The sequence below is a fragment of the Talaromyces stipitatus genome, genomic scaffold (genome assembly GCF_000003125.1).
Source record: "Talaromyces stipitatus ATCC 10500 scf_1105507295517 genomic scaffold, whole genome shotgun sequence".
Classification (NCBI taxonomy): Eukaryota; Fungi; Ascomycota; class Eurotiomycetes; order Eurotiales; family Trichocomaceae; genus Talaromyces; species Talaromyces stipitatus.
Genome location: NW_002990121.1, coordinates 286358 through 299607, shown reverse-complemented (window position 1 = coordinate 299607; position 13250 = coordinate 286358). Strand labels below are relative to the sequence as shown.

General features: G+C 42.6%; 5 protein-coding genes across 5 annotated transcripts, besides 2 other annotated features; all 5 read left to right on the top strand.

The window, feature by feature from the left end:
• Window positions 1–2058: 2058 nt before the first annotated feature.
• Window positions 2059–3725, top strand: TSTA_001200 (polygalacturonase 2 precursor, putative). The gene is made up of 4 exons (XM_002487657.1): window positions 2059–2412; window positions 2459–2881; window positions 2949–3078; window positions 3167–3725. Exons 1-4 carry the CDS (start codon window positions 2164–2166, stop codon window positions 3493–3495), a joined length of 1131 nt encoding a protein of 376 aa, XP_002487702.1. The 5' UTR covers window positions 2059–2163; the 3' UTR covers window positions 3496–3725.
• A 283-nt stretch (window positions 3726–4008) lies between these two features.
• TSTA_001190 (pogo transposable element, putative) lies at window positions 4009–5717 on the top strand (the record flags this gene model as incomplete). Its single annotated transcript, XM_002487656.1, has 2 exons — window positions 4009–4206; window positions 4266–5717. Exons 1-2 carry the CDS (start codon window positions 4204–4206, stop codon window positions 5715–5717), a joined length of 1455 nt encoding a protein of 484 aa, XP_002487701.1. The 5' UTR covers window positions 4009–4203.
• Window positions 4092–5579: a mobile genetic element.
• A 187-nt stretch (window positions 5718–5904) lies between the features above and the next one.
• TSTA_001180 (uncharacterized protein) lies at window positions 5905–7209 on the top strand (the record flags this gene model as incomplete). Its single annotated transcript, XM_002487655.1, has 2 exons — window positions 5905–5993; window positions 6486–7209. 2 exons carry the CDS (start codon window positions 5905–5907, stop codon window positions 7207–7209), a joined length of 813 nt encoding a protein of 270 aa, XP_002487700.1.
• A 2583-nt stretch (window positions 7210–9792) lies between these two features.
• On the top strand, window positions 9793–10072 carry TSTA_001170 (uncharacterized protein; the record flags this gene model as incomplete). Its single annotated transcript, XM_002487654.1, has 2 exons — window positions 9793–9900; window positions 10001–10072. The coding sequence occupies 2 exons, from the start codon at window positions 9793–9795 to the stop codon at window positions 10070–10072; spliced, it is 180 nt and encodes a 59-aa protein (XP_002487699.1).
• Window positions 10073–11256: 1184 nt separating this feature from the next.
• Window positions 11257–12759: a mobile genetic element.
• Window positions 12047–12855, top strand: TSTA_001160 (uncharacterized protein; the record flags this gene model as incomplete). The annotated part of the gene is made up of 3 exons (XM_002487653.1): window positions 12047–12083; window positions 12140–12351; window positions 12412–12855. 3 exons carry the CDS (start codon window positions 12047–12049, stop codon window positions 12853–12855), a joined length of 693 nt encoding a protein of 230 aa, XP_002487698.1.
• Between the last annotated feature and the right edge of the window lie 395 nt (window positions 12856–13250).

Sequence of the window (13250 nt, the reverse complement as noted above, 5' to 3'; positions counted from 1 at the left end):
GTCTATCTATGCATAGATCTAGCGGAATGAGCGGCATAGTACTAGTATCTGTCGATAATGATAGTTCTCTCTGCCACCATTCACCAATTGCAGTATCTTCATCAAACGAGAGCGCACGCAGCCCTTCGCAGACCCAATATATATTGAGCAGAGATATTTCTAATGCCCCTGACAAGTTTTGGGGACCGCGTTGCTGTATCAGCTTCCGCAGTACATACTTCATAATTGAGTACCATCGAATACCTGAATCATCGACAGTCAACTAAATGCTTGCTGTGGTTAACTAAGTGTACTACTGAAATATTGGAATCAGAGACAGGAACCATAGGTATACGTCACCTCAAAAAAGCTCAGAAGCAAGGCACAGATTAAAGTTTTATTGTCAACGCGTGTTTCCGATCCTTCTATATGCGAACGCAGGTAGATGGAAGCACTCGTGTATGCTCGACTGGCATAGTCTATGTATTGACGTCTAATGTCTGGCCTGGATTTCCTATATGCCATGCTGGCAAAGGATGCCCCCACAGCAGATATTGCATGATGGATTGCTTCTGACTCTCGCATGGTTTGCCCGATTACGTCCGAAGAGAGTGCAGACACTAAGACCGATTCCGTTCCAATACATTCGAAAAACTTTTCAACAAAGATGGCAGACCTGCTTCTTGCCGTTGGTGTTGAACATATCGAAAATATACGCGGCGTCCGATTGAGTATTGCTAGAGGGCTTGAATTCCTTGTTGATGGATCTTCGCATTGCATACGGCGTGTTTCGCATCTTGAACATGGCCGACGCATATCGCACTAAAGCATCCTAGAGAATAAATAGTCTGTCATACTTCTATAATTGCCGATACAGCCACTGACCTTTGAATGGCTACGGCGACATTGATTGCATCTATAGACTTGGAGACGTTTATCTCGAGGTCCGCATGGCCGAGTTCGATGGCGATATTGAAACTCCATTAGTGAGCCAGCTACTCAACAGCCAGAATAATGTAGCTCCTATTCTCCGATCTGGTCGGAAGGGACGATACTCTTAAGAAAGAAGCGAGGGACGAGATGGGTTGAGGATAAGGTTCCCTCTAGAGAGATTGGAATTCGGTAATTATTGGGTTTTTTGATTGATTGATATTTATTACGCCCGGAGGCGCTAAGCCTATAGGGCACTAGTTAGTGCTCTTGATATATGCAATTCGTGTATTTCCGACCTGTCCTCCTTAATTATTGGGTCCTTGCTAAGCCCGCCCGAATACTTCCTTTCGGAGTCTAGTGTGGATGTGGCCTGCTTTTGGGGTGTTACGCTGGCACACCGGCAGGATTACTATGGTTGATTAGCTAGGAAACCCCTGGTCATTTTACGGCCTTTAGTTATAAATGAAACAATATAAATATTGTAATCAACATTTATTGCATGCTCGTAAACTAGATATTAGGCGGCTGCCTCTAAAGATGCCTAGGAGGAAAAGGAAAAGGGAGAAACGGCCGCCACAATACTATGTACAGAGTATAAGTAAAGACCGATAACGATGATGATGAGTAGAGGCTAAATTGATATTACCGTTATTTACGACTTACACTAGGCACGAAATATCCACTAATCAAAGACCATCAACCATTTGCTCTTGTCTGACAATGGGTCTACAGAGAGAAAAACAGAAAAATTCCTAATATCGTGGACTGCCAAAACGGACTCCGCATTCCCGTTTAGGCAGAAGCTGGACACAGTGTGTTTCATCGTGACCTTTGCCTAATCTAATTATATCCGAGTTTATCGTTGACCAAGAAAAAGAAGTAATTTTCCTGACCGACTCGGCCTCATTCCTGCCCGTTTCAAGCTTTTTGAGCTGCAGGGTGGATATACATAGTATTGTCTGAAACGCAGTTATTCATGCCGACAACCGTTCTTGCAACGCGGTATAATCCGTACCGAGTACGTTATCACACGATGGGTAATCCATAACTAATACTATGCACACATGGGTGGGCACTGGCCAACTCTCAGCTGACAGGATCCTCTTTCCGGATATAAAAAGGCAGTCAGAAGTACCATCACATTTCGATGATTGCTTTCCAAACACAGGGACTTTCTCTTACCCATCCACTCTTTTTTAAAACTTCATTCTCTTCCGTTCATTTCCTTAGCAAATTCTTTCTCGGGCCATTATGCGTTCTTTCATTACCCTCACCGGATTGGCCATTTTTTGTTCCTCAGTGGCGCTGGCCGCTCCTGCTCCTGCTCCAATAGCCGCAGCCAAGTTCGAAAACCGTGCTAGTGCTTGCACTTTCTCTGGCTCCAATGGTGCGGCTTTAGCCAGCAAGTCGAAAACTTCATGCTCAACCATTGTGTTGTCGAACGTTGCTGTGCCTGCGGGAACGACACTCGACCTGACTGGCCTCAATGAGGGAACCAAGGTGAGTAATCTGTTATCCTAGTCTGAATCGTATCTAATTATAAAAGGTCATCTTTGAGGGAACCACCACTTTTGGTTACAAAGAATGGGCCGGTCCTCTCGTCTCAGTCTCTGGTTCCGACGTCACTGTTGAAGGTGCCCCTGGCGCAGTTCTCAACGGTGATGGTGCACGTTGGTGGGACGGTAAGGGCAGCAACGGTGGCAAGAAAAAGCCCAAGTTCTTCTTTGCCCATAACCTCAAGTCATCGAATATCAGTAATATCAAGATTGAAAACTCTCCTGTGCAAGTCTTCAGCATTAACGGCGCTGAGACACTGATTTTGGACTCTATTACGATCGACAACTCCGTAGGTGACTCCACTGGGGCCCATAATACTGACGCGTTTGATGTCGGCGACTCCAATGGTGTCACTATCAGCAATGCCAATGTCCAGAATCAGGATGACTGTTTGGCCATTAACTCCGGCACTGTGAGTTCTCCCCTTGGAGTATGAGGCAACGATCCAATAAATACAGCAACTAATTATTTGGTTATAGAACATCATCTTCACCGGTGGTACTTGCTCTGGTGGTCATGGCCTGTCTATTGGTTCTGTTGGCGGCCGCTCCGATAACACTGTTAAGACCGTCCACATTGAAAATTCGACCATTAAGAACTCTCAAAATGGTATGCTGGCTCATAAATTCTCATTAACGCTTCATCTATTTTTACGGAATTTCTTTTTTCCTTTGGACGCTGACTAACTTTTGATTAGGCGTTCGTATCAAGACTGTCTCTGGTGCCACTGGCTCTGTGTCCGGTGTAACCTATAAGGACATTACTCTTTCCGGCATCACCAAGTACGGCATCGTCATCGAGCAGGACTATGAGAATGGCAGCCCTACAGGAAAACCTACAAGTGGTGTCCCTATCACTGGACTGGCCATCGATGGTGTAACTGGCAGCGTCAGCAACTCCGCCACTGGGGTCTATATTCTTTGCGGCAAAGGCAGCTGCTCTAACTGGACCTGGGAAGGTGTTAAAATCACTGGTGGAAAGAAGAGCAGCAAATGCGAAAACATTCCAAGCGCTGCAAGCTGTTAAAGGTCTGGGCAGGAATTTTTCTTCTTTATAAAGCTATCTGATTCTTCTGTTAAGAATAGGAGATACCTTGGTGTGTGTACGGGAATCCCCAGGTGTTGAGTATCAACACCGGAATATTAGTTATTCCGTTTCACCTACCTGGGGATATCCCCTTTACTTGCATGTAATTATCCTTCTCCCTTTTTGAGGGTCAGTCATAATATTCGAATAACATCAATATTATCAGGCTCATGGGCTCTTTGGAATAGCCGTACTGCGTAATCCTGTGCTTCGTGTTATCAGGACGTAGTTAAACCAACACTTGGCATCGCTGGGAGGTCAACAGAACACTCAGAAATTCATTAGACAGGATTAGCAACCTGTAATTACAAGTAACAACTCCACATTTGTATCGTACTAGGAAGGCGGTAGGTAGGGCTGACTAAGAGCTGACTAATATGGACTCCACATTTATGTAACGTAATTCACCACCGAAGCGGCACCACTACCGAGCCGGCATTTTTTCCCGAGCGCGTACACGATATTGATTTTATATTATTCAACACGTCAATATGCCACCAATTCGCAATAAAAACCGGAAAAATTTAGATGAGCAAGAGGGACGAATCTTATTAGCAATTTCCGATTTACAGAATGGCCGAATTCAACGTGTAGCTCAAGCTGCAAGGATTTACGAGATCCCCCGGACAACTTTACAAGATAGACTCAATGGTATTCAACAAAGATCTCTCGTACGCGCCAACAGCCATAAATTAACTCAATATGAACAGGAATCGCTTGTCAAATGGGTGCTTGATTTAGATCGACGTGGATTACCCCCCCGGCATTCTCTTGTACGAGAAATGGCTAATTATATACTTTCACAACATGGCAAACCACAAGTTGGAAAAAATTGGATAACTAAACTGATTAAACGCCGTCCAGAGATCGATTCCAAATTCGCAAGGAAATACAACTACGAACGTGCTAAATGCGAAGATCCAAAGATAATACAAGAACATTTTGATCGCGTACAAGCTGCTATATCTGAGTACGGCATCTTACCGGAAGATATATTCAACTTTGATGAGACTGGCTTTGCTATGGGACTCTGTGCAACTGCAAAGGTTATTACTGGAAGCGATCGATATGCTCAGCCGAAGCTTTTACAGCCTGGAAATCGAGAATGGGTGACTGCAATTGAAGCAACAAATTCAACTGGATGGGCTGTGCCTTCGTACGTGATTTTCAAAGCAAAGAAAAACGTACGAGAAGGCTGGTTTGATGATCTTCCAGATGATTGGCGAATCAATATTAGCGATAATGGCTGGACTACAGATCAGATAGGATTAGAATGGCTTAAAACCCATTTTATTCCCTATATTAATAGTCGTACGGTTGGAAAATATCGAATGTTGATTCTTGATGGCCATGGAAGCCATTTGACTCCAGAATTTGACCATATATGTACTGAGAATAATATTATTCCAGTCTGTATGCCACCTCATTCTTCGCATCTCTTACAGCCTCTTGATGTTGGCTGTTTTGCTGTTTTAAAGCGACATTATGGGCAGCTTGTTGAGCAACGAATGAGGCTTGGTTTCAATCATATTGATAAAATGGACTTCTTAACAGCATTTCCACAGGCTCGTACAGTGGCATATAAAGCTCAAACTATTCGGAATAGCTTCGCAGCCACTGGATTAGTGCCTTTCAATCCAGATCGAGTTATACAACAGCTTAATATTCGATTGAAGACACCAACCCCCCCTCCAAGTCGATCAAGCAATATGGCATCATCCTGCTTACAAACACCTCAAAATATACGCCAATTTATACGCCAGTCGACTACAATCAATAAACGTATAAATGAGCGTACAGAAAGCAACCAAAATCAAGAAATCAATCAGGCAGTTGTACGGTTGTCAAAAGCCTACGAAATGATAGCGAATGATGTTTTACTCGTACGGAAAGAGAACTACGATTTACGAGCTGCACATGAGAAAGAGAAGCAAAAGCGCCAAAAATCTAAAAAGCAAATATCTATTGAGCAAGCGGTTACTAAAGAAGAAGTGCAAGCGCTCGTACAAGGTCAGGTTGAGGCATCCCATGCTGTTACTACTACTCCGGCTGAGCCGGAGCTCCCAGCTTCTCAAGCAGTCGTACGCCGCCAATATCGCTGCAGTGGTTGTAACGTTATGGGGCATAGAATTAACCAATGCCCTAGTCGTATTAGTAGTTAGATTTTTGTATATAATTTGTATGTGGCTTTGAAAATTGGGATTTGAAATCAATATCGCGTACGCGCTCGGGAAAAAATGCCGGCTCGGTAGTGGTGCCGCTTCGGTGGTGAATTACGTTACCTCAAGTGACAACTGCTGTTCTGTCAGCGTGCTACACCCGTGGATCTCCCTCCGGCGCGGATCAACTATGCTCCGAGAGTCATGTGACCTCCGTAAAGGGGTCAGCGCAGCTGTAGTTGTCGGATTGGTCGGTTTATTCCAGGCCAATCCTGAAGAGTGTTTTACTAGGATCAAAGAAAAGAAGTGACTAGCAAGATTGTATGTATTGAGTTCTGTGTCTGTCTTTCAAGTTTTTAAAGCCGGGTCCTTTATAGACACCTTTGGCGGGGTGATTTGTGAGCTATCAGGAGGGGTAAATATTGGGCTGAAATCTAGGTGCCCAGATATATGCCTAAAGGTGCCTTTTAGACCTGTAAGATTGAACAGTCGATCTTTCTGCCTCGTTTGAAAGCCGGATTATCTGACAGTAGTTAGCTTAGATAACCAATAAAAACAACCAGCACATTAACATGTTCCATGAGGTGACAACTGTTTTAGGTAAGCGCACGGGCCCAAGAAACCTCGACACATGTTTTTTCTCAGGTACCTCAGCCCACACCTAATTATACAGGCAAATAAAGTGACGATGGAATGGCAAAGTCCAACGCCCTTACCAACTGTTTCTTCCCAAAACATCCCTCCATCTTCTCATGATTCAAGTACGAATAGTCCTGTTGGCAGCAATCTACGCATATCGGCAAGGGGTCTGAGGCCTAGTGACGAGGAGAAGCTTGTACTCTTCAATAGCTGCTTAGAGCTTCAACAACAGTGGCTTGAAGGTAGCAATAAAGAAAAATTCTGGCAAAGCGTTGCTCAAAGATTTGAGGCTTCAACTGGGCGTCAATATAGATGGGAATCATGCCGTCGAACTGTCAACAACGAGGTCAAGCGACGCCGTGAATATTTGAAGTCGTATGAGACTGGCAAAGCCAGTGAACCAAAGTCGGATCTACATGAGGCTATTGACATGTGGATTGAGATACTTGATCAACGGGATATGATAGTTTTAGCTTCACAAGCTAGTGCTGAACAGCGTCGACTTGATGCTGCTGTCGATGATGATTTCCGGCGCCAGTTTACAGAGAGATTGGGCCAATCACGCGTGAGAAACGAGTCAACTATAAGCTCAACTACAAGCGCTACCGAGGATACAGAGGATTCAGAACGTCCAAAACGGCGGCGACGTACAAGATTGAACGACGAGGAAGATGCTATGACAACTGCTCTAGTAGATTTAACTAAAGCGGTGTCTGAGAGTCTTCTAACTACTTCACAAGAAAGCAAGGACATGTCGACTGTGGTTGAAAATATTGAACGCCGTTTAGAACACTTAGAAGCAAATTATATACGTACAAATGAGCTTCTTGAGCGCTTGATCTCCAAGCTAAACTAGCAAATAGTCTTTCAATAAAGGAGGCTTTATATCATACCGATTCGAAACTACGTTCCCACGTAGACAGGTACGAATATTTGTTAAGAAGACAGAAATAGCATAATTGTTGGTGTCGGAATATCAATCTCATGATTCGGCGCTTCTGCACCCCGGTGCAGAAGCAAGCACGTACGTACGGGAGCGGGATAACGTTATCCCTAGCGCCCGTACGGCAACCTCGTATATAGCTACCATGACACCCCGGGGCCCCCTACTTTCTCTGAGTTAGGCTTTATAATATCGAATATCATATATATACAGCTTCACCCTTGACAGGCTTGTCGGACTAGCCTTGCTACCGTCTATGCTTCGTGATACGGACCGTAGTTAAACCGACACTGATCAGTGAGGCCCACAGATCAAGACCCTATTCTTATTACCCCGATACCCCTATATTGAGCCGTTCAGTCGACCTCAATTTATACCTATCTCCAACGCTCCGAACCACGCGCTGGAAACCCTGACAAGATGCCTCCAACTACAGATTACTCGAAAAGCTTCGATCCGACAGACAAGGACGCAAAAACCATTGAGAAGTGTATAATAGCCTGAATCAAGGACTACACCGACTTGTATGATGAAGATCTATGGAATACATTTTGTGAAGACTTCTCAACATGGACTGAAGGAGCTTTTAGAATTGCGCCTCTAAAGACTCTTATCAATCTATGTGACATCCTGCGAACAAATGGTGTATATATAGCGAAAGAATGACAACATGCAGCTACTACACTATCTGAGACAATTGCTGAATCAGAGCAGCATGAATAGACTGAAAGCGAAGTTATATACCATGTATAACGCTATGGAACGTTCAGCTCACCAAATATCGAGCTTACGTATGGACCTGTGATTTGAAGGCTCCAAGCTACGACCCCTAAGACACCTCAATAAGCTGTCCACTCTAAACTACAAGCAACAACTATATCATACAGAATGACACTATGATCTTAGCGTAATAAGGAGAGAGACACAATACTGACCCCAATCATATAATTAGTATAGCAACAGTACAATCCAATAACCCCTGCCGCAACTATGTTATATGAGCAGGCCATACTAGCTATGACGTATAGCCGCTAGACCGTCCATACAAACTATACTATGCAAGACATCTTGTACTATGGGGCGAATATCAGTCAGCTATGAAAGGCTTATTCAGAAGATCTCTGCTATGGTAATAATGAGGACACATTCAACTATTCGTATCAATATTTCTTAGAAATATACAGTCATATGGGAATCCACACCCAAGATGCACAAAGAAAGGCATTTTTCATGATGCTTAAAGGAGAAGCTCTTCGGTACTACTTTGATAACAAGGACGAATGGGTCCAGCGAGAAATCAACCCTATATCTGCTATGAAAAGCTACTTTGAGACTGAGGAGCACCTTTGATTCGTACAGAGTCAATGGGATGCTACAAATCTAGCCAGTACTATGAGTAAGAACCCTGATAAGCCAATTCTAGAATGCCTTGAAATTATGCTTTAGGACCTACAAAGACTCTATAGCAAGATTTGTCCAGAGCTACGAAACAACATCTATTACTATTCAAAGCTTGTATTAGCAACCCGTCTCGTTCCTGCGTGCCACACTATAACTAGAAAATCTTCACTGAATATCTCCAGCCTCATATAGGACCTACAATCAAGTATAAGCTAATAGGAAGACTCAAAATAAGTAGCAGCGCAACATCCTATGGATTTGTACTATATGGATTGCCACTACTATAGCTGACAGTCACGTTCGTCACATAGAAGATGTTTACTGTACAGATGAAGCTACTCACAAGGAAGGAGCAATCTACGCTATCCTAGCTATTTACCACGTTGCTACCAAAGCAAAGCACCGAAAACCTGCCACGTATACTATAAACCAGACTGCTGGTTAACTAACTATATAGAAGAGGAATGACAAGCTGCTAGACGCCCATATGAGGCTGCAATAGACAAATTTATCATAGAATCCAAAGGACAGCCTCCAATGCCAGGGAAACACTTCAAATCGTACTTGGCTGAGATTGACGAACCGAGCTAGTACGACCTCCCAGACCATATGAAAAGCGAGCCAACTATAGTAATAGGATACTTCACAGTTGCTACTACAGATTATGCCAAATTCTCACCTTTGCTAGCAAGCGAACTCACTAATTGTTCTGTAGCTCACTATCTTAGCTGCTTGCTAGGCAACAATCAAGAATGTACAGCTAAGCTTACCCCTAGCGACAAAGATGATACCGACGTACAGATTATACCAAGCTCTCATCATCTTACTATACCTGAATATGCATTTCTTGTAGAAGATTGATATTCATCAAACACATTTATAGGGCTATTTATTGATACCAGCACTGCAGTATTCTCAACAGCTGGATACACTCAATATCTTGCATTTTGGAAAGTTGCTAAGAATTGTACAATGGACACGTCAACTGCTAGATCTATAACTATACGATTTAGCGCTGGTAATGCGCTACAATCTCTAGGTTTGATTAATATAGAGACCCCGGTTGGCAACATATGATTCCATATTATTGAGGCCATGACACCGTTCCTATTCTCTATCAAAGATCTTGACCGCCTCAAGATTTACTACAATAATATGAAGGATCTCCTTATCCGCAGCAAACCGTACCTAACCGCGCCAATTGTACGCTGATTCGGCCATCCTTTCCTTATTTAGGACTATTCACTAGCAATGTATATCTTACAATCCTTTAACAACAAGCAATGCTTCCTTATAGATATAGAATTATGTTGATTATACTGCCACTTTGGACATCCTTCTGTCAGACGACTACATAAAACCCTACAACGCGTAGGCTATGATATGCACCCTGAAGCAATAGAAGAGATCAATAAATTCTATTACTATTGTCAAACCCACGGTAGATTGCCAGGCTATTTCTGCTTTACCCTACAGGACAACATTGAATTCAATCATTTAATCATTATGAACATTATATATATCAATGGCAAGCCTATACTCTATATTATGGACAAAGCAATGCATTTTAATGCCACATATTAGCTTACAAGTATATCCGCAAAAGCAACATGGGACGCACTATAAATGTTATAGATTGATACATACCTTGGACCCCCAGATTTCATCATTACCAATGCAGAAAAGAACTTTGTAAGTAAAGAATTCATATAACTTGCTTTATCTATTAGTATGATGATGGTTAGCATTCCTGTCGAAGTACATTAGTTAATTAGCATTATTGAATGTTATCATGCTGTACTATATCGCTTATATAAGATTATTTTAGAAGAAGTACTAGAGCTAGCACCCAAATTAGCGCTTCAAATGGCTGTCAAAGCTATCAATAATACTGCAGGCCTAGATAGTTACATGCCCACACTTCTTGTATTTAGAGTGTACCCCTAGATGACGGAATACAGTCCTCCTGCACCTATGGTTGCTTAACGCGCTGCCGCAGTCAAGAAAGCAATGACCAAAGTATAAAGGCTTTACACTGTACGCCAGATCAATAATGTGCTTAATACCTAAAATAGACTATCATCTACACTTATACACTGTCTTCCCCTCAATTTGGACGTGCTTGTATGGCACGAAGGAGGAACTAGATACCCTGGCAAATGGAAAGGACTGTATAAACTTATATCAATTGATGGAGAAACATGCATGATTGATCTCCTAAATGGCCCTATAAAGTTCAGATTAACTGTTGTCAAACTATATTATAAAGATGATGATCTGAAGCAAGAAAATACTAATAATAATAATAAGGCTGAACCATATAGCGCACCTATAGCACTATTAATAGAACCGTCAAATGTACTCTCACCTCCTCTAAAAGTTGCGATCCTACTATACGAACCAAATCACACCAAACCTCAATCATAACACCCACAACGCGAACGCTGCTTACCATCTCGATATAAGGATAATCTTACGTACTTACAAGAGCTAGATGCCCCAGATCTACACGCCATCGCGGAGATATTCACACAACTTCTTGCTCCAGGCACGTATGATGAATCTCGCAAAAAGGAAGTTAACAGACTACTAGAAAGAGGCGTATTTACAGCAGTCAATTGAGAAGACATCCCGCTAGAGGCCCGCATCTATGGCTTTAGATTTGTTGACGAGATCAAGAATAAAGGCACTAACAAAGCCTTCGAGAAATTACAACTTATTATCCAAGTATACAATGACAAGGACAAAGAATTCATACTTATGCAGTCACCTATAATTCAGTGCTCTAGTCAATATTTAATTCTCTGTATTAGAGCAAGCAAGGACAATGTACAATTTTGGATCTAAGATATCACGCAGGCCTATATTTAGTTAACAACGCACCTTAATCGTGATTTCTATATTTGAATCCCCTCTAATTTGCAACGCTTTTTCCCTAGATGCGAATTCTTGAAGGTTGAATGACTGTTATATGGAATCCCCGAAGCAGGCAATCACTGGTTCTATATATATCATAAATACCATGTGAAGCAGCTAGCTATAGAGACCTCAACCTACGATCTATGCCTCCTTCACTGCCGCAATCTGAAGCAAGGATTTGGCATCATTGGAATGTAAACAGATGATACGCTCATTGTCGCTGACAAAGCCTTTGCCATACAAGAGGAAGAGCAAATCAAATGTGCAAATATCCTTTGTAAGCCATGTGAACAGCTTATAACCAGCAAACCACTACAATTCAATGGTGCGGTAATTATAGAAGATGCCTAGGGTATTACTCTTACCCAAGAATGCACCTGCAAGAATATCTGACTCGTACAAGATCACCCTTCAGATATAGTCAACTCCCATGGCAAGATTCGTAAGAATGCATCTCTGTATGAGTAGTATGTTGCTCAACAAGCTCTTGGTGCATATATTGCTTCTGTATCCTAACCTGAAGCTTCATTTGATCTCTCTTTTGCAGCACAAGCCACACAACTAGATAAAGAGGATATAAAAGCGCTCAATAAACGACTCAAATGGCAGGCTGACAACCCCAACCACGGACTACGATTTGTCAAGATTGATCTACGGACCACACAATTATATGCATTTGTTGATGCTTCGTTCACCAACAATAAGGACTCATCTTCACAAATTGGCTATATTATTGTACTCGCTAACGCCTAAAATAATGCGAATATCCTCCACTGGTCCTCTACAAAGTATAAGAGGATTACCCGAAGCGTACTTGCTTCGGAGATGTACGGTATGGCCAATGGATTCGATGCGGCTATAGCAATCAAATCAACTCTCACCCAACTGCTACATCTTTTAGAGCCGCTCCCACTAGTTCTTTGCACTGATTCGAAGAGCCTTTACGAATGCCTCGTCAAGCTGGGTACGACACGTGAAAAACACCTTATGATCGATCTCATGTGCCTCCGTCAATCGTACGAACGTCAAGAGATCACGGAAGTGAGATGGATCAACGGTAACAGCAATCCTGCGGATGCCATGACAAAGAGCAAGCCCTGCCGCGCTCTACAAGAACTTATTGATATAAATAAGCTATGTATTGACATTGACGGATGGGTAGAAAAGCTGTTAATGAAGTGCAACTCTGAGTCAAAGAATATACAATTTGCAACACCTATTACTACACTGGCTCCATAGATTGTTATTCCTTACCCTGGTCTGCACCTATTACTTTTGCTTCATTCTTTTGATTTTTCCTTTACCATACCAGATTATATGTTATTCATTGATATTCCTTCTTTTCCATTCCTTTAGAGAGTTGCCAGTGTCGGAATATCAATCTCATGATTTGGCGCTTCTGCACCCTGGTGCAGAAGCAAGCATGTATGTATGGGAGCGGGATAACGTTATCCCTAGCGTCCGTACGGCAACCTTGTATATAGCTACCATGACATCCCAGGACCCCCTACTTTCTCTGAGTTAGGCTTTATAATATCGAATATCATATATATACAGCTTCACCCTTGACAGGCTTGTCGGACTAGCCTTGCTACCGTCTATGCTTCGTGATACGGACCGTAGTTAAACCGACA

Bases quoted from the DNA above. Each gene is read 5' to 3' on its own strand.
- TSTA_001200 (XM_002487657.1), top strand. From the start codon at position 2,164: ATGCGTTCTTTCATTACCCTCACCGGATTGGCCATTTTTTGTTCCTCA. The intron at 2,413-2,458 runs GTGAGTAATCTG...TAATTATAAAAG, and splicing joins GCCTCAATGAGGGAACCAAG to GTCATCTTTGAGGGAACCAC. The intron at 2,882-2,948 runs GTGAGTTCTCCC...ATTTGGTTATAG, and splicing joins TGGCCATTAACTCCGGCACT to AACATCATCTTCACCGGTGG.